Genomic DNA, 27,881 nt, shown 5'->3' with positions numbered 1-27,881 from the left:
ACGGCAAATTTACTGCTGGTGGTAACCCTGCAATGGACTTAGCCACTTAGTGCTACAAAAACTAGGATAAGCTCCGGCAAGTTTGGTTCACATGAATTGGCTCAAGGCTTTACCCACTTTTATACATTATTTTTTCTTTTTACTTTCATAATTCTGTTTAATCATTTTAAAATTTATGCAGGCACAAAACCTTTTTTTGCAAAAAACTATTTTAATAATATCCACTGCTATTTTTCTTTACACAATAAATATTTACAGCTTTTGACACCAACATCTTTGTAAAGTGTGTATTCTAATTTTCAAAATAATGATATTGTTTACAAATCTTACAATGTTGCAAATGAATAGCCATAGAACTACACAAATGTATCCTATACAAGCACTATACAAGCTCAACTGGTGTGACAATTCTAACAAAAGCTGATAGTGTCATAATTTCTGTCAACGAAACTTGTGCATAACCCCCAGGGGGGTACTCCGGGATCAAAGTGACGGGGATGATCGAATGGAGGCAAAACTCGGGAACCAAAAAAATCCCTAAGTCTTCCGACATTACCCCAAAAAATCCCTGGACTAAAAAAAAAAACACCCCAAAAAATCCCTAGTCAAATTACCCCTAAATTACCAAGGCCACGCTAAGGCACTTTAGTTTGATTTTAATACCCAAAAAAATCCCCTATATAAATCAAGTCACCCAAAAAAATACCTGCCAAATTCTCATACCAAAAAAAACCCTGTAATCGAAAATTTCACCCCAAAAAAATCCTTCGCACATCCCCGTCACTTGGACCCCGGAGTACCCCCCTGGGGCATAACCATACTGGTATATCTCCAATACCCCACCCAAGCCCTCCCCACAAAACCTTTTCTTCTAGATCCTTTAAAAAATCCACACACAACATTAAATTTTATTTACTTTTTACAAATCCCAAACAATTGAAAAAGATGGAGCATATCCACCTGATGTTGACTTTAGGGTTCTCCTAGTTTCCTTCACAGCCGTTATTTGGGATATCATGTTTGGACATCCTTAATAACGGAGACAAGGTTTCTCCCGTTTTCAAAGATTTGCCCGGCTTTCAATTTGCCCATAATTTTTTTTTTTGCCTATACTTTTTTTTAGTTTGGCTGTCATTTTTAAGAAAACAAATGGCCAGTCTTACAACATAAAGTGGTCATGGTCCCAGCCTTTCAATAAGGAAAATTTCTCACAAACATCTGCATTACTCCAAAATAGCACTTGTTAGAGTATTCACCTCACACCCCTTCTGTTATATTATTATGCTCTATTATGTTACTATAAATATTAAATATGACAAGATACTAAAGTGGCATTTATGGTGAATTTTAAACATGTGAATGATGCAATCCTTATTATTTCACCTTGACTAGATTGTTTTTTAACTTCCTTGCAATCAAGATTCCATCTTGAATAATCTTGGCTAGTTACTACCGTCACTTGCATCTAAGCACAAACACTCGCCGCCAAAACATGATCTAAGTGGGTATCAAACGTGGCATGATTCGTCATCAAACATTGAAGTTTAGCAGACCGTAACAGCAACTTTCGCGTTAAAAATGCTCACCACAAACACTGATTACAGGCGAAACTTTACACCAGAGGTGATTCAAGTGCACCTGCAAATGCATATCGACACAGATCAGAATCAATTTGTCTGAAAAAGTCTTTATATCCAATCTTTCCGCCATTTGGAAACAGGAATGTGTTGAACTCTCAGCGTGAAAGTTGCCGTTACGGTCTGCCAAACTTCAATGTTTGATGACGAATCATGCCACGTTTGATACCCAATTAGATCATGTTTTGGCAGCGAGTGTTCACGCTTAGATGCAAGCAACGGTACTAAACATGGAGTGCCAGAAGAGATTGGAACAACCTTGGAAAAGCTGACCATAGATGTGTTCCTAATACCCAATAAAAACTCTAGTTCAAAACCTAACTATTTAAATTACTATTATGATGACAGTCAATGACCTAAACTAGCCTTGGTTTGGGGTGTTCCAGTATCTTACGGCATTCCAGCATTCTGGGTTTTACCGCATTCCAATAATCTTGGGATAGGACAAAAAAAAGTTTAATTTGAAAATCAATTTTAGCTACAATGAAGACTTGATGCAAGAAAATTAAATTTATAGTGTACTTTTTCTTTGTTTGTTTTTTCAGACAAGGATCCCATGTCAGTAGTACAATACCTGTACAATAATGATACAACTTTTGAACAAAATTTAAAAAATATAACATTTTGCACCCTCTCGACATGTATGTATAGTGCTATATCTATTACGTAAATAATAATAATAATATCTCCTATTTTGTCAACTGTAGTTATAATACATGCATTCCTTGTCTTGGGACAAGCTGCTCACCGTAATAAATGTAAAATTTTGTATTCTTGAGTCACCACACAATATTAATAATATTTGTTTAGAATCGTCTTTGCCATTTCACACCAATAAAAGCCCTTGTTCTTATCCAACTTCACTAAGTTTAGTGCAAATATCACCTGGTATTTATAGTAAGTTAATTTGTTGAGTTAGTTATTTAGCAGGGCTGTAAGCAGGATCCTCCTGTATGGGTGGGTGCAAGCACCAGAGGCCTGAGCATCTCAGGGGTCAGGGGGGTATTTTAACCATCGCTCCCCGATTAGGCGGACCATTGTGGCCTGTGGGTGGGTGCACATGCACCCATTGCACCCCCTGCCTACAGCCCTGTTTAGTTTCCATGACAACCAAATGTGGGTGGGTCTCTCATTCTTCATGGTTTTGGGAGACCAAAAAAAACGTTCAGTCATAATCCCTTAAATTTCAATGATAAGTATAAAGTGTACAGTATGGGGCCCAGTTCTCGGCCGGGTCCAGTTCTCGGCCACTTTGTGTTCAACGCGTTTTTTCACGCCACAGTTGAATTAAAAGAAACAGTTATTTCCTTCAAACGATAGACTGATTCTTGTGCTCTTAGTATCTTGAGTTTGATCTTTCAACTCGCTATAGAAAGCTCACACGGTCGAGTTTATGCGAAGGTAGGTGAATTTGTTTTTTCAAAAACTTGTTTGTTTACAGCTCCTTAAAATTCATGGATGTAGTTAAATTCGTATTTTGTCCGTGAGCCCCTACCAAACGAGCTAATTTTTGGCATGTAAAACTTAGAATAATTCAGCTTTCTGCTTAAGTTAACTTTTTGTTGAACCGTTGTATATTTTGGTCTTAATTTATTTCGAAATGTTTTCGTGCGACTTTAGCGTATTTGCCAGTTCTTGGCCACCCTGCTCGCTATCACAGTTTAGTGCTTTTGTTTTTAATATAATTTCATCTGCTGCAGCAATAATGAAAGAAAGAAATGTTTTAAAAATAAAGTTCAATTAAATATCCAAGTTTTGAGCTGACTTTTGTCTTTTCTATTATTTCTACAACAACTAACTCTTTCAAGACCTTTTCACTGCAAAGTAAACCATCTAAATGCATTGGTCACACAACGTAGTTTTGCGGGTTTGCCAGACCCTGCACATAGGCAAGCAACTAGGCGCTTTAAAAACCTTCTTTTCCAAAGTAAAACAAAGTCTCATAAAATGATTTAAGATCGACATAACATAAATAAGTTTACAGAGTGATTTTATGACTGTGGAAATTAATTGAGCCTTTTTATACAGAAAATTACGCACAAGCTTTTTGGTGGCCGAAAACTGGGTCCGGGTGGCCGAGAACTGGGCCCACAAACGGAGCTTTTATTTTTATTATTGCACGGGCAAATTAATTATTGACCGGTCGATAGCTTTACAACAAAAAGCTGAATAATGTAGTTAGCTCTGGGCGAAATTTCAAGTTCCTGCAGTTCTTCTGAGGTAAGAAATACAAGTTAACGCCAAAAGTGGCCGAGAACTGGGCCCCATACTGTATAGTATCGTTTTGTAATTTCTCCTTGTTTGTATTTGGACTCACTTCATGGGCTCAAATATAAGATACATATTTAATATAATTGCAAGCAGCAATATTTTCCATACCAGTTATTTTTTCTTTGTTCAGGACCCTCATGCAGAACAGGCCCCTTTTAGGAGCCTAATATGGTGGGTCTCAGGCAGAAAAGATCCTTTACGGGTCTCATGGAGAATACAACCTATTTTTAGAGATCCAATACTGTGGAGCTCACAAAATGAACTTCCCTTCAGAGACCCATAATGGTACATGTAGGAGGACTCAGGCAGAAATTGGCCCAATTGTTAGGGGCCTATTATGAACTCACTTTTCAGGGACTACCCATAGTGGGCCTAATTCTAAAGTGTTTAGAATTGCAATTCATTAATAATTTATTCTAGTTTTCTCTATAGTACTCATTATGTCACGCCGTTTGTTCTTGATATGAGAGAACTTTTTGTCCTGAATCATCTTCCACCCAAGCTACAATCTTTCCTTCCCATCCTGGTACTACGTCACCGTCATCAATTACCTGTCAAAGGAAATAACAACCTTGGTAAGGTGGGGTAGGGTAGGTGAGGTGAGGTAAAGTAGGGCGGGTAGGATAGGGGAGAGTAGGTAGGGTAGGGTAGAGAAGGGAAGAGGAGGGGAGGGGAGGGGAGGGAAAGGAAGGGAAGGGAAAGGTAGAGTAGAGAAGGGAAGGCTAGGGTAGAGATCTAGAGAAGGGAAGGGTAGAGTAGGGTAAAAAATGAAAGGGAAGGGTAGGTAGGGTAGGGAAGGGAAGGGAAGGGTAGGGTATGTAGGGTACAGTAGGGTAGGGTAGGGTATGGTAAAGTAAGGTAAAGTAGAGTAGGGTAGGGTAGGGTGGGGTAGGGCAGAGCAGAGTAGGGTCGGGTCGGGTGGGTAAAGACAAACCAATTCAAGGGATCAGGGCAGACAGATGACTTTTAATGTTCTATAGCACGAATTAAGTGACTAGGAGTATTGCTACACCCTCTGGAATGAATTAATGCCAGTCCACAACAAGTTACACCCCAGAATTTGCCAGTACCCATTTATACTTCTTGGGGAGGGAGAGATACCATGAGAATTAAGTGTTGCCTAGGAGACTACGGCCAGCCTGGCTCAAACTTGCACTTTCCACTTGAGTCTTAGTTACAAAACTCAATTGCAATAAAAAAATTGCAATTAAAAAAAAGTAGTTACAAACCTCTTCTTTAACTGTTCCAAACTCAGGATCTAGTGCTTTGAAGTGATAGCGATATAACCCAGGTCTGTCAATTGCTTCCTTGAAGTCTCCTAAAGTTATTTCACCTAATCTGCAAGCCACAAATGATAAATGGTAACCTGATTAGAAAAACATTACTGCAAACAGCCATAATCAACACTCAACATTTTCCTAAGAAGTCAGAGGATAATATTTGATACTTGCTGTACTGGTGCCACTTGATAAAGTTTATTATTATTTTTCACATTTGTTTACAGTCAACTCTCTCTAAAACAGACACCTTCAGGACGGGCTCCAGCTGTCTTATAGAGGTGTCTATTAAGAGAGAGTTGCCTATAGTATTTTTGTGAGAACCAAGTTCTGACAGGTTTTGTGCTGCCATTGGCAGCAGTACTCCCACATTCGATTGGACAAACCTAACAAAAATTTAATGTATTGGAATTAGTTAAGATTGTGCCCACCTTCTAGGAATCGATGTTAGGAAAGGTGTGACTGTGTTGTCTGTATAATAAAGTACTTTGGTTCTGATCCCTGAAGTTTCTTTAGCGTTACTCTCTGGAATAATAAACATATATATGTAAGTGTAAGTAGAATTGCATGTTATCAACAGTGAGGACAATTTGTATTAACCTAAGGATAGACAATAACTTAACCACAATCAACAATTCACAGGCTGAGCCATAACTTTCTAAATTTAGTGACAGCAAGTGAGACAAAGATGTTTCAAACTTTAATACTTATTAACTGATTACAAATACACTGAAAGCTTGAGGTTTCTATAAGTTTCCCACTGCCCACAGAATTTTAAGGGTTTTTTGTTGTTGTTTTTGCATTAATTCACCCATACTAGAGCAGACATACGCTACCATGCAGGCAAGGGAAGATGATGTGGAACCTATTGAATAATGACAATAATTTTCTAAGTGAGAAGAATATCTTAAATAAACGTATTAATATATACCTAAATGTCTTTGATGTGGGAGTGATTTACCATTGTATCCATTGCTATGTTCAAATCCATTCACTCCCTGTTAAATAAGGGAAAAAAACTGCACGCTTAAACTGAGAAAACCATAAAATACAACAGCTTAATTGCTTCAAAGTTATCTCTACAGTAGAGTTTCTGTGTTCTCCCAACATGAGTGGCAAACCTTAGATCTTCCATACACTCTAGATATACCACTGAGCTAAACTAATCAATATGACTTATTTTAGTTTGTCTTTTAACTATACTTGCCTTTATATTTATGCTCTCAGTATCAGAATCTAAGGAGTGCGAATGTTGGTCTGACGGAGAATGGACTGCTATAATACTCTGCAGGTAAACGTCACAAAATATAAAATAAAATAAATAAATAATTTAATTAATTAATAAATAAAGCTGCACAAAATTAATGATATCTATAAGTATTGGATAAAAAAATCTTATTGGACTTAGTCTAAAATTCTTAAAATAAGCCCTCCCCACCCCCCCCCCCCTCCAAAAAAAATCTTGTATGTACAAATCCTTCCAAAATAAGGGGGAATTGGTGCTCTTGAATTTAACTCTGATCAGGGGTTTCAATAAGTTTTGGCACAAGTGGGTAGAATATAAAAACAGGCGGGTATCAATGGAAGGCCCAACGGGCCTTCCCCCTCTAGGGGGGTGCGGGGGCATGCCCCCCCGGAAAATTTTGAAATTCTATACTCTCGTAGGTGCATTTTCCTGCATTTTGGGTACTTTTAAGATTACTTTGTTGTATGTATGAAGTCAACCAGTGTAAACAGATCTGAAGAAAATTGTGTTACTCAGAAACAGATCTGAAGAAAATTATGTTACTCAGACAATAATGTCTATCGATCAAGGAAGAGCACTCTTTTAATGCCCAAGTTGCCAACACATCTGAAACATGTGATCTTAATTTTTCGTATTCGAAATGATACGCGAACGTTACGCAATAAATCAGTGCAAACTTTTCAAGTTTCTAGGCAAAACCCTAACCTTTTAATGTATTCAACTTACCCTGCGAAGAATTGACCTCGTTTGACCTTTTTTTTTTTAGGTTCCGGGGCGTAAAATGCCAACAGCGTCTGTCTTTTATTTTTAGCGGCCATATTAATATTCACGCTTAGTCCCAGTCTCCCTCGATTTCAGAGTGCCTGGTAGATTTTTTTCGCACTTTGAAACGATGATTTTACGTGTCATTACAAGACTTCGCTTCACCTTTTATGGTCCAAAGGACAGGGTAAACACGAGAATATCTTTTCTTTTTATCTTTTCTTTTCTTTCCCTAGAACCTGACAGGAATTTTATGAAATTTCTTGGTAGAAATTCGTAGCTGCGGTGAAATGATCTGGTCTGATAAGATATTCGCATTACGCTTCAAGCGGGTAGTCCGCCCATCACAAGCGGGTAGATCTACCCGCTACCCGGCTATTATTGAAACCCCTGCTCTGATACATTCAATTTCATGCATTAATACCTGTTCCAGTGTATCCAGTGTATGATGATGTGGGTCATGTAGTTTAAAACAGCTTCTTAGACTTTGAATAGCATCGCGTACAACTTCCATTTCTTCTGATCTCTACCAAAAATAAGACATTTCAAGAAGTTCAATAATGAGCTAACATTCAGTGTCTGCATTTAGTGGTTTTATTGCTGTTATGATAAATGACATTAAAATAAAGTTCCAGTATAAACTATTCTGTCCAGTCTAGTTCTGCCCAGTCTAGTTAAGTCTAGTCATCTAGTCTATTCCTGCCCAGTCTAGTCATCTAGTCTAGCCTAGCCAAGTCTAGTCTAGACTAGTTTAGTCTAGTGTGGTCTAGTTTAGTCTTGTCTAGTCTAGTATCATCTCGCCCGGTCCAGTCTAGTCAAGTCAAGTCATCTGGCCCGGCCCAGTCTAGTCTAGTCATCTAGTCTAGTCTAGCCAAATCTAGTCTTTACTAGTCTAAACTAGGCTAGCTGACTAGACTTGTCTTGTTTGACTGGTCAAGTCTAGTCTGGCCCAGTCTAGTCTAGTCTAGTCTAGCCCACTCTAGTCTAAATTAGTCTAGTCTGGATCCATAAAGTCTGGCCCAGACCAGTTTAGTCTAGCCTAACTAGTCTGGCCCAGTCCAGGCTAATCCAGCAGTCTAGTCTAGTCCAGTCTACCCTAGTTTAGACTACCTAGTCTTGTCTAGCCCAGCCCAGTCTGCACTAACCTAGTGTAGTTTAGTCAAGCCTAGTCAAGCCTAGTCTAGTCTAATCTAGTTCAGTCTAGTCTAGTCTAGTCCAGATTAGTCTAGCCTAACTAGTCTGCCCAGTCTAGATTAGTTCATCCTAGTCTTGTGTAGCGAAGCCTAGTCTGCTCTTATCTAATCTAGTTAAGCCAAGCCTAGTCTAGTCTAGTCTACCTTTAGTCCATGGGAAACAACAGCAGAGTTCTGTAAATTCGGTGGATTCAAAATCTTGTCCTCTAGTGATGCCATTTTCTCATCTTGCGTGGAAATTCGAGCTGACAGGGTTGCCTAAAATCAGTCAGGAAATACATTAAATTATTATAGTGTGAATCATCTAATAAGGAGTTTTCACTCTTTATTTCATCTCCAAGTCGCAAGTACAGCACCTGAATTATCCTTAACAACTTCATACATTTTCTATCATTTTCTGTGGGAAATTTAGTGCTATGTCAAGAGCTTTTTTCTGGGATGGTCCCTCACTTTTAATGGCCTACCTCTTTTAATTTGCTATAAAATGTAAAAAAAAAAAAAACAGTTAAGGGAAATGTTAGTTTTTATGTTTTTGATGGAGTCCCTTACCTCGTATGTTCCAACAGAATCAAGCTTCTCCTGTAGATCTCTTATTCTCTGTTGTAATTCAATAATTATTTGATCTTCTACATGTCTGCTAGGTCCTGCCTATAATCGTGAAAAAAATGATGTCTAAGTGACAAACACCTCCACTCAGACAAGGAAATAAACTCTTACACATATCTCAAAGAACTGAAACTTAAACTTGCAAGTACCTTTCAAGGCAGTTTGTTGCAGCGGCGAAATTAGTGAATGTAAACAGCGAAATATGTGTTCGACGGTACAACCTTTACAAAGTTGTACTAAAAGTTAAACCTCAACATTATTGGTATAGCTACAATAGAATGCCAAAGATGGGAATATCTAAACCATTATGAGCCACCTTAAACTGATACAGAACCAGGATGCACTTATAACAAACCTGTGCAAATTGTATAAAATAGGAATTAAAGATGACTCTAAGTGCTCTTTCTGCCGTGAGGTGCCACTCTAGAAACATTAATTCATCTTTTCTGGAAATGCCCTAAAATGGAATCCTTCTGGGCCGATGTGACATCAAGGATGACGCAGTGCAAAATTAATCCAAATAACAACTCATTGGAGTGTACTGTTGCTATGGGTTAATAACATCAGATTCATCTCAATACTACAATCAAATCAATTTCTGTTGCCTGCTTGCCAGACACTTTATTTGGCTTTGCCATACAAAAGAAACTACCCCCCACATAGATGGTTTTCGGCGATATCTTAAACTTGCATATGAAACAGAACAGATAACAAAAACCACTACTCCGAAGAAATGGGAACTTTTGAAAAATTTCATTTAAAAAGGTCAAATATCCAAAGAAAACCCTTGTATCCCGTGACATTCCACTTTCTACCCCCACTTGCCTTGGCAATGCCACCAACAGCCCTGCATTTTTTAATTTCTGCCACCATATTGATTTCGTCCTCTTTTTCCTGCCCCTTTATCGTTCTTGTGCTTATTATTTTCCTATGGTTAATTAGTGTAGAGATTTGTAATACATCGTTTCGTTTTGTTTCCTTACTTTATTACATTGTAATTTTTTTTTCTTCCTTGTGTGTATTGTATTGTTGTAAGCATTGTTGTAAGCATTAATAAAAAAAAATAAAAAAAATTAAAAACCTGTGCAAATTGAAGTTCCTCGATATGCCTCATAGCATCTTCCAGCTCCAGTCTCTGCTTATCCACTGTTTTCTCCCTACGCACCAGTTCATTGCGGAGAGCAGACACCTCTTTGTCCCTCTCAGTAAGCTGATACTGTAATTGTTGGACTTCTGATTCATGCTGCTGTTGTGATAATTCGTGTTTTAATGAGCCTGACTGCAGTTGCATTATTGTCTGTTCTTGTTGATTGAGTCTGGACAACAGTCCAGCCTTGATGCCTGGAAGCAAAACAACAAGTTGCCATGAGATGCTTTATTCTAATTACTTGTCTGCTTGTCAATGTATCGACAACGTAAAGAGAAGTTACATTCTCATCACTCCTATGTGGTGGATACTTCCTGACATTTTTGGTGAAGGTGTTCAGTTCAATTTTCCAAACCTCTTCTCCTAATTATCACCAAAATGTATAATTCTTCATATAAAATGTGCTGGTGGCCTAATGGTTAGTACGCTGGACTCCAGATCAAGTGGTCCTGGCTTGAGCTCTGGCCAGGGGATCTGCTTTGTGCCCTTGGGTGACACACTTTACTTTCAAATGGGTACTGGTGAATTTACTGCTGGGGGTAACCATGCGATGGACTAGCATCCCATCCAGGGGGGAGTAGAGATACTCCTAGATGCTTCATGCTACTGAAACCGGAATAAGCTCTGGCCTGATGGGCCTCTAGGCGCAAATGCAGACTTAACCTTTACCTTTAAGTAGTAGATAAAATAAGAGCGGGAGATTTGTATGGGCGTTTACAATGGCGAGCCAATAGGCAAGCCATTGTAAACGGCCATACAGATCGGACGCAAATATTTATTCTACTTGTGAAATGAAAACAATAAATTGAATGGAAAGTTTTGTTATGCGAATCAGTCGAGATCTGTATCAAAAGTTAATGAATACTAGTTAGCTGAGCAGGAGTCTGTATCAAAAGTTAATTATATTGTTTGATTTGTATAATTTGGGGTTTACAGTTGTGTACATGTGATCTGAATACTGTGCTGGGATTGGTTTGCACCCTCATGAATAGTTTACTTAATGAATTTTACAATTTTCCATACTCTATCGTCTTCTTTATTTAGGACCTGTCAAATTAACTTTTGAACCATTTTTCACACTTAAAAAAATCTACAGGTTTTAATTTTTCTTGGCAGCTTTTTCTTTCTTTTTCATTTGTAAACTTGTGGAAAGACTATTGAAGCCCAAATCTGTCTTGAAGTTCCCAGTTAAAAGCATACCCTATATCTAAATCTTTTTCAAACACATACATGTACCATGTCCCAGTCCTGTGAAACTTAGAAATGGGAGCACCCCCTTACTTACTTCTCTGAACACTCTTGGATATATAAGTCCAATTAGAGTGTATTTGAACAAGTTACCTTGTAGATTTATGCACTCCTCTTTGGTCTTATTAAGTTCCGTTTTCAGACTGTCATAATCAGCTTCTCTCTGACCAAGTCGACTGCTCACAATGGTTAGCTGCTCCTGGACTGTAGAACCTTCAAGTCCACAGTATTCTTCGGGGATTTCATCCTCTTCTACTCTGCCATTCAGTAACTGCAAAAATACCCATGAAATAACAAATGCAATCAACCCAAAACCTGAACATAATTATTTTAAGCAAATATGTAAGGTAGTAATGTTGAGTGCAACAGTTCAACTCAGGAGCACTGAAAAGTCCTACAAGAGCCATAAATTATTTGACAATTCACGTGACCAGAACAGAAAAACCCTAAAACTCAAACAGCATAAAAAATAAAACATTTGGAAATTAAAACCAGCCCTAATAGATAAAGAATGTCCACATACTTAATGTGACAAATCCTTTAAGGGAATTTAACCTGCGGTTTGTGACTGGAACTACGGTAGTTACGCAAGTGAATGATAAATTTTCAAAGCAGGTGGCCTCGAAATAAAAGACACCATTGAGCATTAAAAAATGCTACAAAATGGGTGACAAAAATACAGTCTTAAGAAATCCCTAAGCAGCTGCTCTGGATCTGTATTTAAGAGTCTCCCCCCTTAATGACTTAGTCATGTTTGTTCTGAGAATTTGGTGGACGTCAAGATAAAAAACTTCAAGTTGTTATCGCCTGACAGCTTAACAATGAGTATTGATCCCAGGGGGGTACTCTGGCTTGTAAATGACGGGGATGATTGAATGGAGGCAAAACTCAGGACCCAAAAAAATCCCTAAGTCTTTCAACATTACCCAAAAAAATCCCTGGACCAAAAATAACCCCCCAAAAAATCCCTTGTCAAATTACCCCTAAATTGCCAGGAGGGGCAATAACATAACACAAAGAACGCTCGTGTTTGTTTATTCATCATACCAAAACTATGCCAAGGCCGCACCAAGGCACTTTAGTTCGATTTTAATACCCAAAAAAATCCCCTATCTAAATCAAGTCACCCAAAAAAAATACTCATCAAATTTTCCAACCCAAAAAAATCCCGGAATCGAAAATTTAAACCCAAAAAAATCCTTCGATCATCCCGTCATTAACAAGCTGGAGTACCCCCCCCCTGGAGTATTGATATTGTAAGGAGAAAATAGATGCGAATCAACTACAGGGTTGCAAAAAGGACACGTGTCCGACTAAGTCATCATTTTGATCAGACAAAACAAAAGTGAGGTCAGACATCATAATTTAGTACTGCTCGATAATGTGAACATGCTAGTCTAATACGTTGTCAACGCAGAACATTGGTGTTTGCAATAGAAGGCAAAAAAAAGTTATCCGCACATTTTGTCTGACCACAGTTGGCATTTCATCGGACATTGGCAAATTGTGGTCGGCCAGTGTCCTACGTCCGACTGTTATTTGCAGCCCTGAACTAGGTCTTCAAGACCGTAAGAACTCACCAAGCTCTGTAGATGTAGAAGCATTTCCTTTGCATTATTCGTATCCTCTTCCATACTATCATACCCTTCAGTTACTTCACGAAGAAACTCCAAATCTGGAAATGAACTGGTGTTGTTGTTATTTTTTACGGGATCTTTAGAAGAAGCAGACTCGGAATCGGATGCAGACTGGAGTGTTTCTAAGTCTCTGTGCGGCAGTCTTGGAGTAGTATGCCCACTACTAACATTAGATCCGTCAGATCCATTGTCCTTGTCGCGTCTGGATGAGTCAGCACTGGATGGTCGACTTGTCTTTCTTATTGGTGTTCTATTTAATGGTGTGTTAAGTGGTGACGAGGAGAGTAGGGGACTGGTTCCAGGACTAACATCCACAGGGAGACGATCTATCTTTGGGGTGCTAGGAGAAGGAGGGTTTTTGGATGTTCTTCTGAAAAATACAATGCGGTGGCCTAATGGTTAGTGCGTCGGACTCTGGATCAAGCGGTCCAGGTTCGAGCCCTGGCCAGGGTCACTGTGTTGTGTTCTTGGGCAAGACACTACTCTCACAGTGCCTCTCTACACCCAGGTGTATAAATGGGTACCAGTGACATAATGCTGGGGGGGGGGTACCCTGCAATAGACAAGCATCCCATTCAGGGGGGAATAGAAATATTCCTAGTTGCTCAATACTACTGGGATAAGCTTCTGCAGTAAGGGCTGCTTGGCTTGAAGCTCCCCTTATATATTGGCATCATTCTTTTTTGCGTCATTATGGATCTCGGAAATGAGTTGACTTAAACGCCAGTTTAAGGGAGATCAATTTCAGTGTAGTTCAAGCATTTTTGATAGGAGGTGCGGTGGCCTAATGGTTAGTGTGCCAGATTCTGGATCAAACCGTCCAGGTTCGAGTCCTGGCTGGGGTCACTGTGTTGTGTTCTTGGACAAGACCCTGTACTCTCATAGACAGTGCCCCTTTCCACTCAGGAGAATAAATGGGAACTGGTGAAATAATGCCGGGCGCGGGGGGGGGGGGGAATACCCTGCGATGGACTAGCATCCCATCCAGGGGGAGTAAAAATATTCCTAGCCACTTAATGCAATCAAAACCGGGATAATCTCTGGCAGTATGGGCCACTTGGCTCGACGCTTCCCTCAAGGTTTTTTTGACCCCTAAAAGATACCACTTTCCATGCCTGATTGGTCCAGATAACCAACAGAGTTTGACAGTGTTATTTAAATCCTCATGCGCAACCTTAAACGAAACCTTGGCAGCTAAAAATATTGCCATTCTGTCCTGAATACCCAACGTGAGACCAAAATCCTAAACTTACACCCCCAAGCAAGACAAAGAGCTTCTCAACCATTTTTTTTTTTCGGGAACCCCTTCCTTCTCCTCCCCACAGATCTTGAGCCTTAGAACACTGATGACCATGTTTCGCTGTCTTACATCCCAGGGCTCAAGATAAACTTTTTTGCTAACTAGCCTATTGGCTAATGACAACTTTGATTTCACTAGCCAAACCCATTTTCTACTACATGTAGCCAGAATGCTCAAGCTTAGAGGCACTTTGCCATCTTCACTGGCTCAGTTATCATGATTATCTAAGGGTTAATTTTAGGTTACTTTTTGGTAAATTATTTCAGCTTGTCCACAGTCTTTGATAATTTTATACGTGACGACAGTGTACTACAAGTTCTGTTCACTTGGAGTCGATTTCGATGTATGGTTTTCTTCCAATCAAATTCCTGAATTTTTAACTCACCATTTTGGATAGTGAAAGCTGCCCAGAACCTACTAGCCCAAACTGCATTTCTACTAGCCTGTGGCTTGTTAGCCTCAAGCCCTGTATCCTGTTGTTACCTGAGTCTGAAGGGCATGTGTATGTGTCGTCCAGCACTGGCTGCCTTCCTACTAGCTTCCCCAATAGCTGCGGCAGCCTCAGCAGCAGCTGCTGCAGCAGATGGACTTCGTGTAAGCTTAGTAGTCTGACCTGGTGACATGCCACTCTGATGTGATGGTGGCTTGACACTTCCAGGTTTGAAGTGAGCTGCTAGAGCAAGTACAAGGCGCATTGTGGCTTTTAAATTCCCCTCCACTATGTCTGGAAACAAAAAATAACTTTATTTAACAATGTATTTTAAGTAGTTAGCTGACAGGTATGGTAAACAAGACTGACTGAGTGACTGAGTGAAGTCCTGACTGACTGACTGACTGACTAGCTAGCATACTGGCTGACTGACTGATAGACTGACCAGAGGCCGATCCAGGGGAGGGGTTGAGCGGGATGCAACCCCCCCTTTGAGCCTTTGATCCATGTTTACACATTAACATCCATGTTAACATGTTATGTTAACATAACTCGTTAACATTCATGTTAACATGTTAACATCCATAATAACATGTTAACACTTTAACATCCATGTTAACATGTTAGTTAACACATTAACATCCATGGCAACATGTTAACACGTTAACATCCTTGTTAACATGTTAACAGGTTAACATCCATGTTAACATGTTAACACGTTAACATCCATGTTAACATGTTAACATCCATGTAAACATGTGCACACGTTAACATCCATGTTAACATGTTAACACGTTAACATCCATGTTAACATGTTTACACATTAACATCCATGTTAACATGTTAACACGTTAACATCCATGTTAACATGTTAACACATTAACATCCATGTTAACATGTTAATATCCATGTTAACATGTTAACACGTTAACATCCATGTTAACATGTTAACACATTAACATCCATGGTAACATGTTAACACGTTAACATCCTTATTAACATGTTAACACATTAACATCCATGTTAACATGTTAACACGTTAACATCCATGGTAACATGTTAACACGTTAACATCCATGGTAACATGTTAACACGTTAACATCCATGGTAACATGTTAACACGTTAACATCCTTGTTAACATGTTAACACATTAACATCCATGTTAACATGTTAACACATTAACATCCATGGTAACATGTTAACACGTTAACATCCATGTTAACATGTTAACATCCATGTTAACATGTTAACACATTAACATCCATGTTAACATGTGCACACGTTAACATCCATGTTAACATGTTTACACGTTAACATCCATGTTAACATGTTAACACGTTAACATCCATGTTAACATGTTAACATCCATGTTAACACGTTAACATCCATATTAACATGTTAACACGTTAACATCCATGTTAACATGTTAACATCCATGTTAACACGTTAACATCCCTATTAACATGTTAACACGTTAACATCCATGTTAACATGTTAACATGCATCCATGTTAACATGTTAACACGTTAACATCCATGTTAACACGTTAACATCCATATTAACATGTTAACACGTTAACATCAATGTTAACATGTTAACACGTTAACATCCATGTTAACATGTTAACACGTTAACATCAATGTTAACATGTTAACACGTTAACATCCATGTTAACATGTTAACACGTTAACATCAATGTTAACATGTTGACACATAAACATCCATGTAAACATGTTAACACGTTAACATCCATGTTAACACGTTAACATCCATGTTAACACGTTAACATCCATGTTAACATGTTAACATCCATGTTAACACATTAACATCCATGTTAACACGTTAACATCCATATTAACATGTTAACACCGCGTTAACATCCATGTTAACATGTTAACACGTTAACATCCATGTTAACATGATAACATCCATGTTAACATGTTAACATTCATATTAACATGTTAACACGTTAACATCCATGTTAACATGTTAACACGTTAACATCCATGTTAACACGTTAACATCCATGTTAACACGTTAACATCCATGTTAACATGTTAACATCCATGTTAACACGTTAACATCCATGTTAACATCCATGTTAACATGTTAACACGTTAACATCCATGTTAACACGTTAACATCCATATTAACATGTTAACACGTTAACATCAATGTTAACATGTTAACACGTTAACATCCATGTTAACATGTTAACACGTTAACATCAATGTTAACATGTTAACACGTTAACATCCATGTTCACATGTTAACACGTTAACATCCATGATAACATGTTAACACATTAACATCAATGTTAACACATTAACATCCATGTTAACATGTAAATACGTTAACATCCATGTTAACATGTTAACACGTTAACATCCATGTTAACATGTTAACACGTTAATATGCATGTTAACATGTTAACATGTTAACATCCATGTTAACATGTTAGTTAACACATTAACATCCATGTTAACATGTTAACACGTTAACATCCATGTTAACACGTTAACATCCATGTTAACATGTTAACATCCATGATAACATGTTAACACATTAACATCAATGTTAACACATTAACATCCATGTTAACATGTAAACACGTTAACATCCATGTTAACATGTTAACACGTTAACATCCATGTTAACATGTTAACACGTTAACATCCATTTTAACATGTTAACACGTTAATATGCATGTTAACATGTTAACACGTTAACATCCATGTTAACATGTTAGTTAACACATTAACATCCATGTTAACATGTTAACACGTTAACATCCATGTTAACATGTTAACATCCATGTTAACACATTAACATCCATGTTAACATGTAAACACGTTAACATCCATGTTAACATGTTAACACATTAACATCAATGTTAACACATTAACATCCATGTTAACATGTTAACACGTTAACATCAGAGGCGGATCCAGGGAAGGGGTTGAGGGGGTTGCAACCCCCCCCCCCTTGAGAAGCATTTTTTGTCATTTGTTTGATTCTTCATAAAAATAATAGAAAAAATTGTTTCATAAGTAGTTGCTTTACTAACACCAATTGACTGATTGTCAAGTTAAGAAAAGATAACGTACATTTCGCGACAGTTCAATACGAGCAACAACTAGTACTAGAATAGCGTCGGTTCCCGAGCAATTCTTTAAGAAAGTGCGTCTATCTCGGCACCATCTGAGTGGTGGGTAAATCGTTTCTTAAGTTTGCAAAGATGGCAAACTAAGGGGCAGTCAGCAAAGAAGGAACTTTCGAGCAATCTTCTATTAGCACTTTGTGCCTGTGACGATAATGCTTCTCCAAACATCCATCATCATCTCCTCATCGCAAGCACCCTGGCCACCAATCAGTAGTGCAGAAGCTGAGCGGTCATGCTCGCTCATGTAACTGTCTAAAGAGCGCTTCTGAGATCTCGCTGTTATTGCAAAGTGTTATTCTCAGAGATTTGAGGTAGACGACGTATGCAAGCGCTTTGTAATAGCTCATTCAAAAAGATTTTTTCAGGCTTCATTGCTCGATTAACTAGGCAGTTAGAGAAACGACAAATAACTATCGTTGTTACTGCTGTTCCTTTTAATCATGCGTTATAAAGGGTTGGTTTTCTGGTTAAAAAGTAAGGTTTAACCTCCAGATTTTACATCATGCATCCACAAACGCTTTTGGAGTCGCAAGAAGGTTGGAAATCGCGTTTTAGAACATGTTTTAAAGGGGAAAATCGGAAAAATTTTCCTGGGGGAGGGATGCCCCCGGACCCCCTAGAAGATACTGCTATCCACGCCAATGACGTCGAAACCTATTAAAGGCGTACAACCCCCCCTTTCAGGAATTCCTGGATCCGCCCCTGCTGACTAGCAAACTGATCGAAAGGCTGACTGACTGACTGACTGGCTAGCTGGCATACTGGCTGACTGACTGAAAGACTGAGTAACCAACTGATTGAAAGGCTGACTGACTGACTGACTGCCCGCTGGCTGGCATACTGGATAACTGACTGACTGACTAGCTGGCTGGCTGATTGGCTGATGCACTTGGCTGACAGACTGACTAGCCAACTGATTGAAGGGCTGACTGACTAACTGACCAGCTGGCTGGCGACTGGCTGATTGGCTGACAGATTGACTAGCCAACTGATTGAAAGGCTGACTGACTGACTGACTGGCTAGCTGGCATACTGGCTGACTGACTGACTGACTGAATGACTGACCAGCTTGCTGGCTGGCAGACTGCAGCTGACTAGCAAACTGATCGAAAGGCTGACTGACTGACTGACTGACCAGCTGGCTGGCAGACTGACTAGCCAACTGATGGAAAGGCTGACTGATTACTGGCTGATCGACTGACAGACTGACTAGCTAAAACTGATTGAAAGGCAAGCTGACCGACCCGACCAACCAACCAACACCACAACAGAATGAGGATAAGTTGACTAAACCATAACATTTGGCTAGCATTTAATATTTTTACCTTTGGAGGAGATCTGTCTCATTTTGATTTTCTGGGCAGCCATAAAGTGAAGAACCTGGTCCACATTCTCTTTCTTGGAAGCGTATGTTGTTGGACTTTCGTCAAATTTCAGAGATTCACCAGCTGCAGTGAAAACAAAACAATAACATAACTTTATTATTTCTATAGCGCAAAAATCCATGCATATATGATCTAATGCGCTTTACAACAAAAATTTACTTAATATAAAATTATTCATATCTATGTTAATCTATGTTAAAAACACTAAGAACACAAATTATATGCTAATTTAAAAAAATGAGTTTTTAGCTGTGACTTAAAACTTTTTAAATTGTCCAAAGCTCTCAGATCATCTGGGAGGGCGTTCCACAAAGTTGGTGCAGCGGCAAGGAAGGCCCTGTCTCCTGTTGTCTTCTTCATTTTGCATGGCTGATCGAGCAGAAAGTGCTTTGTATTTGAACAAAGCATATAAGTTGACTTTGGCTTAAGTCTTATTAATTCTAATTTTAATTATCAATGTGAATACAACTATTTTAAGAACCTCAAAATCTAAACTCTAGTGTTAGTAAGTGATCATCTTACATTGCTGTAAAATTGGTAGTCCTAGACATTTGTACATCAAGAACACAACTATCCTTATTTGACCTGGGGTGTTTATCATTATTAAACCAAAAATCCCAAAAATTTTGGTTGGAAAGGAAATTACGAAAGTAGAAAATCCATTATTTTGCAGAATAATAAAATTTATTGTGGACTACGCTTTGTGGTAGTCCTTACATTTTGATTGTTATGAACCATCAAAAAATTCTGTACCATTTTTTTTTGTCTGGCATTACTAATCTCCCATAAGATTTTGGCAAGAATTATTGTCAAAATCAGTGCACAACATGTCATAAGTTTGAAACTGAATTGACGTTATATTCTTTACTGCAGTCTATTCTTTTGGAAAGCTCAATTTCACCTTCTTCTTTTCAATGCACATCAAAGCAACGCGTTATTAAATCTTATAGCAGAAATCCTGAAAACACCCAGACATAAATTTTGATCTCAATTAATGTCCTCCTAGAAACATGCTACAGTGTACATGTACTATTTGCATGTATATCACAATATGTAATTAATTCAAATACGAAAGCTGTTCGGCAATAGAAGTTAAGAGCTTTTTGCCGAGCAACAAGAAATTAAAGTCTAAGCACGTTTTTAAGCTGTGTCATGTCCATTCCCATTTGACTTCAAACATTATCACAGTGACTTTGAATTTTACGACTTGTGAATATGATTGTCATTCAAGTGCTATAAAACCTAATTAAGAGTGATTTTATTATAAAAAGCTGATTCACGGCCCCAAATTAAAAATAGCACAACCGAGACAGTTGTTAAGTGCCTATTATAGAGGTCCTTCAGAATCATGACAGGTTTAAATTGCATTCCTTTACTACAGGCTAAAATATTTATTAGTCCTTCAAGTCTCTACCAAACAAATTAATAACACACCCAATTGTTACGTGCATATTAAGACACTTCAGATTCAAGGAAGCTGTTTGCATTCTTTTAAGAATTAAAGAACTAAGTCTCAACCAAACAAACTTATAGCAGAAACGAGACAATTGTGAAGTACCTATTGTAATAGTACTTCAGAATTATGGCGGGTTTTTGCATTCCTTTACAACAGGCTAAAATGTTTATAATCCTTCAAGTCTCTATCGAACAAGGCTAAAAAAACCAGTGCCTTGAGCATGATAATCTAAAAAAAATTCTGTGTCAGTATAACTACACATTCCTCTGTTGGAATTGGCATCTAAAATTTCTAACTTTCATAAAATTATCAACCAAAATGACGGTCTCCAAACGCTATTTGACTTTAAGAACATTATATACCAGTATAACATGGGCCTTTTATGAAACAAAGTTGTAATAAAAGGATTTTATGTTGTGGTGTCGGGAAATTTTTTCTTCCGCATTGCTATTTGCAATCATTAAGAAGTACAGCATTGTCACAACAAAAACATGCAATCTCTTGCATACTGCAATGTTCAAAATAACAAGTCAAGTTGTGCAAAACTCAAGCAGAGGTGATTAGCTTTAATACAGGACAAAGACAAATAATTGTCAGAATTTAGTTAACTTATTAATTTTCTTTCTAAATTATTACACCTTTCTAATTTTGAATATACATGTAATATTATTGTCTCTAAGGATCATGTCAACACTATTGAAAATGATCTCTCAAGCAGTCATTTATTCAGAGAAAGATTACTTCTGATTTATAATAAGCCAGGGGTTAATTCATGATTAAAATAACCTTGAAAGTAACTATTAAATTAACTCATTACAACTCAGTCAACAAATTAGTCTATTCTGACAGAGTCAGTCACCAACAATGTCAATATTTAGACTAACTATTTAAGATATCAGTGGATTTTGACACTTCATTACACTTGTAATAAAATGCTTTTGAGTGAACAGAGAAAAGCAAGTACCAAGTATAAAAGGCATTAAACTTACCCAAAACTTCCACAAGTTGAACCAAAGCAACACCATCTCTAGTATCCCGTGGGATCTCACGAACAAAACGACTGCCGGGTCTTTTCTTGAGCTGTGAATTTACCCACGCAACGTATTGCTCCTATTAACACAAATTAGAGACAGAATTTACATCACTTATTATGTCATTTGAATCAAGTAACAACATGATTGGTAGCTGCACATGCTGTTTACCGTGTAATCTTCTTCTGGGTGACTTTTCTCCTTGTCAGCCATTTTGTTTACAGAGCGATCACGACATATTTTATCCCACCACGATGACATTCATTTATGAAAATTAGAATATCAACCGGTATGTTTGGCATTTGAGTCGGAACCGATAAAGGAACTTGCAGTGATTTGATTCAAATTGTTTCAAAACCATTTGAAATCCAGAAATTTCTGGTAATGAAATAGTTATCACAAAGAAGTTAGATTTTGAAATGAAAGTTGATAGTGAAGTCTTTCATGGAGGGCTGTTGTTTATGGTTGAATGCCTCCAAAAACGAACATGATTTTGCATAACAATAATTAAAAAAGTATTGTAGGGAAATGAATAAAGGACATTCAAATCACATAAAGGAAACCCACCAGGCTTTGGAAGACCAAAAACAATAAGAAAGTGACTAAGATTTTTTTGTCAATTAAAATTGCATTGTCCACAAATTAATCTGCGTGCAGCTTAGCGCATTTTTAGGTAAAAGTAAAAATGACACTTATCAATCAAAACTAGTCAATAGATGTGAATAGAGCTATTAGTAGTTTTTAAAATCTAAACAAAACATATATTAATGATTTTGAAGAAAGAAACCTTTGTGAATCATACAACTTCAACAACTACCCATAAAAGCTACTGGTAATTATATTTGGTGATATTTGCAAGTATATATTAGTATGAATTTATACCTCAGAGGTTTATGGAAGAGGTGTTATATTGAGTCAAACCACTATTTATATAACCAGCTACTCTTGGGAATGGGCAAGTGCCACTCAATAGTGGGTGGCCCCTTGCTAAAGGTCTGCCCGGAAACAATAATTAACAATAAGACTGTGAGCCGTGATTGCAGTCCAAAACTTATGATTTTATGCACTTTTAAGCCAAAAATCAAGAATTATTGTCTTTTTAAAGAGCAACATGTGCACATGATTGTGTTTTATTAGCGAATAGAAAACAGTGGGAGAACCAATCAGATTCGCGGATTACCAATAGAACATGATTGAGTTTCTACTTTAACAATTATCAGTTTTGGTTTTGTTTTGTGCAACGGTTGGTACTATCATCTTCAGAACAGTCTATAAAGTACAGATCTAGACATATGGGTATCTGGGCATGAAAAAACATTAAAATAAGTAGCAAATAAAGTGTCGAACATTTGAAAAAGAAAAACAGAACGATTTAGCAGAAAACAGAAACTGGCAGTAAAATAAAACATGTCCCATGTCCAGGAAAAGTGCTAGTAAGTGCTTGTTCAATGAAAGTGATAACTCCAATGTCTAATTAATAATAATTATTGCAGTTGCAGTAAATAAATTATGTAGCACCAAAATAATTAGATAAATTGTTTGTACACTATTCACTTCAGCTTCAGCCCCCGGGGGGGGGGGGGGGGGGGGAGGACTCGCATATGAAAGTGATGGGGATGCTCGTTGTCTCGCTTAGGGGTGTAAATTTCGGATTTTTGGTCTCACTTAGGGTGTTTCGGGCAAAACACCAATATTTTTAGCCATAATGGTCTCATTTAGGGTTACACAACGAAGAATTTATTTAAACAAAAATAAATTCTATTCTTAGTTTTTTGCACAACAGTATCTTTTAGGGGTCAAGAAAAGCTTGAGCCATCACCCAGATTGGTCTCATTTAGGGGTTCTTTTCAAAATTTCCAACAAGCATCCCCGTCCGTTTCATATAGGAGTCCCCCCCCCCCCCCCCCCGGGGCTTCAGCCATGATTAAGTGAGAATACAGGATAAGCATTCATCAATTTTCATTTTAAGCTTTTTAACTTTTCATTGAGGTTTTACTGTTTACATTTTTGTCCTCCAGTTTTGGCGGTGGACTTGTAATCCAAAGATTCCAGATTCAGCTCCTCCTCCCTGCCACTAGATGGATTTGTCTTCGGTCGTCCTGAATTCAACTCCTCCACGCTTTGTAAATAACCAACTGGTCAGCCTCCTGCCAGTAGGGTTTTTTTAACAAGTTTGTGTTCAATTTGCAATATTTGTTTATTTATTTACAGTGTCCTCAATGAGCACAGTAGTGCTAAATACATCGACACTTGATTAAGGCGATTTATTGTTTATTTTTCGGTTTTAGATGGGTAAAGTAAAACTAGGCATCATTCTTGCTGACTGTTTCATACCAACTATTTTTTCTAGTACTCTGACCACTTATCATGGAGGTTCATAACAGGAGGTCACTTAACCTCTTAACTACTTCAAGGATGTACTCAGTACACCCAGTATTAGATTACTCATGTGGTTCAAGGACATACTTGGTACATCCGGCCTTATAGTGATAGTATGACAACTATTGCAACTTAAACATGCAAACAACCCTGAGAGAACAAACCAAAAGAAAAACCTTCTGCAGGATGGGTGTGGGCATTTTCACTGGAACCACAGAACAGCGTTGTTTGGTATAAAGTATCCACCATCATTACAGCTGACTGAGGTTAGCTTATTTTCTGGGCTTTAGTGTAACTGCCTTAAATGGCCTGGACAGTACTACAAAGATCACATCCACTTGTAAAATTTGGGGTCAGGTAGCAGAGCAGGGTTCATTTTTAGCCTGAATTTGTCGGCTTTTTTTGTCAAGGCTCATTTTTCCCCAGCTGTTAAATTAAATTATAAAGAGCCATGCATTTTCAAGGGACACAATACATATGCATACATGACGTACCAGGTTTGCAATGCATCCTGGGGCGATTTCAAACAGAGTCGGCCATTTGCAAGTTTTTCAAAAGTGATAGAATGTTTTATGGCAAAACTACAGGATGGATTAGAGCCATGTGACTTCTTTTCTTATTTTGAATGTTTGAGAAGCAAATAAGATCTTCCAATATAATTTTTGGAGGGACACAATACCTGAGAAGGCGGGGCAGCCCGAGTCGCCATATTGGCAACTAAACCGTAATTAAACCAGAAGTTTTAGTCGCCAAATATAAAATTTTGGTCGCTTTAGCGATCAGTGAGTCGCACTTTCTAGCCCTGTAGCTGCTTTATTGTCTGATATGACATGTTTACTTCAACATTACAGCAACTTTGATTTCAGTTGGTCGATCAAGGCATGATATTTTGTATTTCTTCGGTGAAAAGTAGCCGGCAAGTGTCATGAAAGTGTCGGCTGCCGCCGACAGCCGGCTGCTATTTTGAACCCTGCAGAGCTCTTGCATAGTCTCACATGAATGGCTCGCAACCCTTTGAGAGAACAATGCAGTAAAAACCTGCGTGTAAGAACCAAGGGATTTAAGAACCTTCTGGCAGAAATTTGCTTTTTTAATACCCCAAAATATAAGAACCTGTTTAGCCAAACAAATTTCAACAGGTTCTTATATGTGGGGTTAAGGTATTTAATTTCTATATATATATATTTTTTTACCAAAAACCAAACACCATCATTGATCAATTAATGTTGTTGGACTTTTGGCAACATGGGTACATTAATAATTATTTATAATGAAGAACAGACCAGATTTTATACTATTTTCCGATAATCAACAACAATGTCTACTCTGTAGAAATTAAGAACCTAATTAAGAACCTACCTTGCCTAAACTGTCAATAAGTAGCCCAAAATACAAGAACCTGTTTTGCCAAACTCTAAAAAATAGGTTCTTACACGCGGGTTTTTACTGTAGAACAAGCAACTGGAGCAATGGCCTAGCCCCCCCCCCCCAAAAAAAAAAAACAATAGCAACTGCTAAACTAGTGGATCAGTAGAATTACAGGCTTATGAGAGCTGCTACTGACATGTACACTATTGTACAGTTTAAACATCTTAAATTCAAAATTTTATTTCACAATACTCCCAGAGTATACAGGTTTATTAAAGCAAGGAAATTGGGATCATCAAATACACCGAGTTTTTGTTAATAAATTATATAGAAACATTGGAATTTGTACCTCAAACAAAAACTTATTGCTACTGTGTAGCAATATTTATATTGAAGGAAAGTTAATAAAAAAGAACAAAAGGAATTTAATTACTATTTACAGATATTGGTTATTCTTTTATTGTTCTTATCCAAGCAAGTTTTTATAATGTATAACTATAGGTCCACACTTCTAATAGAGGGTTTTTGACAGTTCTGCACGTATACACACTTTTTTAATAGTTGTGATACTTCATAGGGAACCCACACACATTATAATGTAATTTAAAAAGTTTAAATCATAGAATTTACTGGCTTGTTAGCAAAATTTGAGAGCTGCTTGTCCTAATTGGGGCAAGTTGAAATTCTATCTATTTTCAAGCCCTTTTGAGAAATCGGGAAATCAAGAAATCAGTGTTAGAGGCAAAATTAGTGACAGAAGCAAATCCAAGGCGAATGACCTTTGATTCAAGTTATCCGGAAATCCGAGAAATCCAGAGTTCATGACAATCGGAATCCCGGTGTATAAAGGTTTGTCAGCTTAAAACTTGAGACCATATAAGTCCTTTAATAATTTAATTCTGTAGTGTCCAAAAATTATCATGTGAGGTATTACAAAAAGCCGCAGAGAAAACTTCTTCAAATTTTCTTCAAGATTTTGTACTGCAGATCAGATTTAATGTGATTTAACAGTGTTATAATTAGGTGCATGTACACTTAATTACTTCATGTAAATGTACATAATTTTGGATGCTCTGTCAAGCAAAATCTATATATAATGATTTCATATCAAGACCCTTAAGTTTTGTTTATCATAATCTTAATCAAGTTGTAAGTTGACAGACAAATGAGAGGAAATGACCTTGACATCTCAAACCACAGTTTCTGTCTTTTGTAATCTAATGAATTTTTGGACACCATCACATCAAAATTTCTATTTTTCTTCGGCACACATGCAGTGTCCAGTCGAAGCTACTATTTATCTCTATGGCAATTTTAGACTCCCATCAGAATTTTGTTTTTCCACAAACGTTTATGTAAGGTTTCTAAACTTAGATGTATTAGGAAGGAAAGATCATTGCATTTCCTGTATAAGAAATATAAAAATTTCAAAGGGCGATGCTAGAACTAAATGATACTGCAGACGTATTATTTTAGTCATGCAGCCATTTTACATAATTCCTGACCCAAACAATACAATTTAAAGTAACAACAGTTTGATACATAAACTCTCAAAATTTAAGATCCCAAAAAGATTGTGTTACAAGTAATGAATAATTAAGTAAAGGCACTTGTCAAAATTTACCTTTTATCTACAATAGAGTATGTCAACACTTATTAGTTGTCATTCCAAACAATCTTCCTAAGAGTACATACTTGCCATTAAAATATGCCGTGCCTTTAAATGAGTTGTAAATATTATTCAGAAATATGACTGAATAGAAAAATATTGGCTTTTTCGCTGTGGTTGTCTTGCGGTGAGAGGAAAGATCACTTCTTCGACAACAGACCGCTTCAAATCTTTCCGCCGAAAGTCTGAAAGTTATTCGGCATTTTATAGACACCGTATTAAGTTAATAACCTCGTAAAACACGCTTCGATGCGTGTTTAGTCACCGTAAAAACACAAAACCCTGCGGGATGCTGTCTAAAACGCCACTTACACACGAAACCGAATTCTAAGCTACTCATAAAGAATAAAATCTAAATAGAGTACACTAAATTACCTCTCGCTTGCTACCTTCTTCCGCGTTTCGTTTGAGCGTCTCTCTTGTCAGCGGCGAAGCAGACCAGCTTTCTACATAGTAACCGCTTTCCTTTCTAACCTTGTTTCGTGGAGTGCTAGGCGAAGCCATAGGAATTGGTTTACTACCTTCACTCGGGAAATTATACATGTTGCTGTTATTTCTTCCCACATACTAAGTTCCCTTGTGATCTGACATTCCATTTATCGCTCGAGAGTTCCTTCTGGTGCTTCTTGTCCAGCAGGAAGCCATTACTGTAATTCCGATGGATAATTTATTCAA

At 37.7% G+C, this 27,881-nt stretch overlaps 2 protein-coding genes across 4 annotated transcripts in view; one reads left to right on the top strand and one right to left on the bottom strand.

Annotated features, from left to right (window-relative positions):
- LOC144662314 (dixin-like) lies at positions 1–27,881 on the bottom strand. Of its 3 annotated transcripts, none has more exons than XM_078523100.1 (15): positions 27,582–27,881; positions 21,749–21,869; positions 19,244–19,366; positions 14,808–15,048; positions 12,968–13,391; positions 11,481–11,658; positions 10,074–10,333; positions 8,936–9,034; positions 8,531–8,644; positions 7,618–7,719; positions 6,389–6,470; positions 6,117–6,179; positions 5,617–5,710; positions 5,138–5,246; positions 1–4,459 (listed from the first exon to the last, which is right to left on the bottom strand). In XM_078523100.1, exons 1-15 carry the CDS (start codon positions 27,747–27,749, stop codon positions 4,352–4,354), a joined length of 2,286 nt encoding a protein of 761 aa, XP_078379226.1. In that variant the 5' UTR covers positions 27,750–27,881; the 3' UTR covers positions 1–4,351. The 3 variants fall into 3 exon arrangements, with proteins under 3 accessions (XP_078379226.1, XP_078379227.1, XP_078379225.1); XM_078523101.1 differs by lacking the exon at positions 27,582–27,881 and adding an exon at positions 21,962–22,228 and having other exon boundaries at positions 12,968–13,394; XM_078523099.1 differs by having other exon boundaries at positions 2–4,459; positions 12,968–13,394.
- LOC144662320 (uncharacterized) overlaps positions 11,741–27,881 on the top strand; it is a 62,177-nt gene continuing 46,036 nt past the window's right edge. The window contains exon 1 of the mRNA XM_078523107.1: positions 11,741–12,054. Coding sequence (XP_078379233.1) covers positions 12,051–12,054 — 4 coding nt within the window. The 5' untranslated portion in view covers positions 11,741–12,050. The remainder of the gene's footprint in view (positions 12,055–27,881) is intronic.

Source organism: Oculina patagonica, chromosome 8 (genome assembly GCF_052425735.1).
Source record: "Oculina patagonica isolate OP01 chromosome 8, crgOcupat, whole genome shotgun sequence".
Lineage (NCBI taxonomy): Eukaryota > Metazoa > Cnidaria > Anthozoa > Scleractinia > Oculinidae > Oculina > Oculina patagonica.
This window is presented reverse-complemented; position numbering and strand designations above follow the sequence as displayed.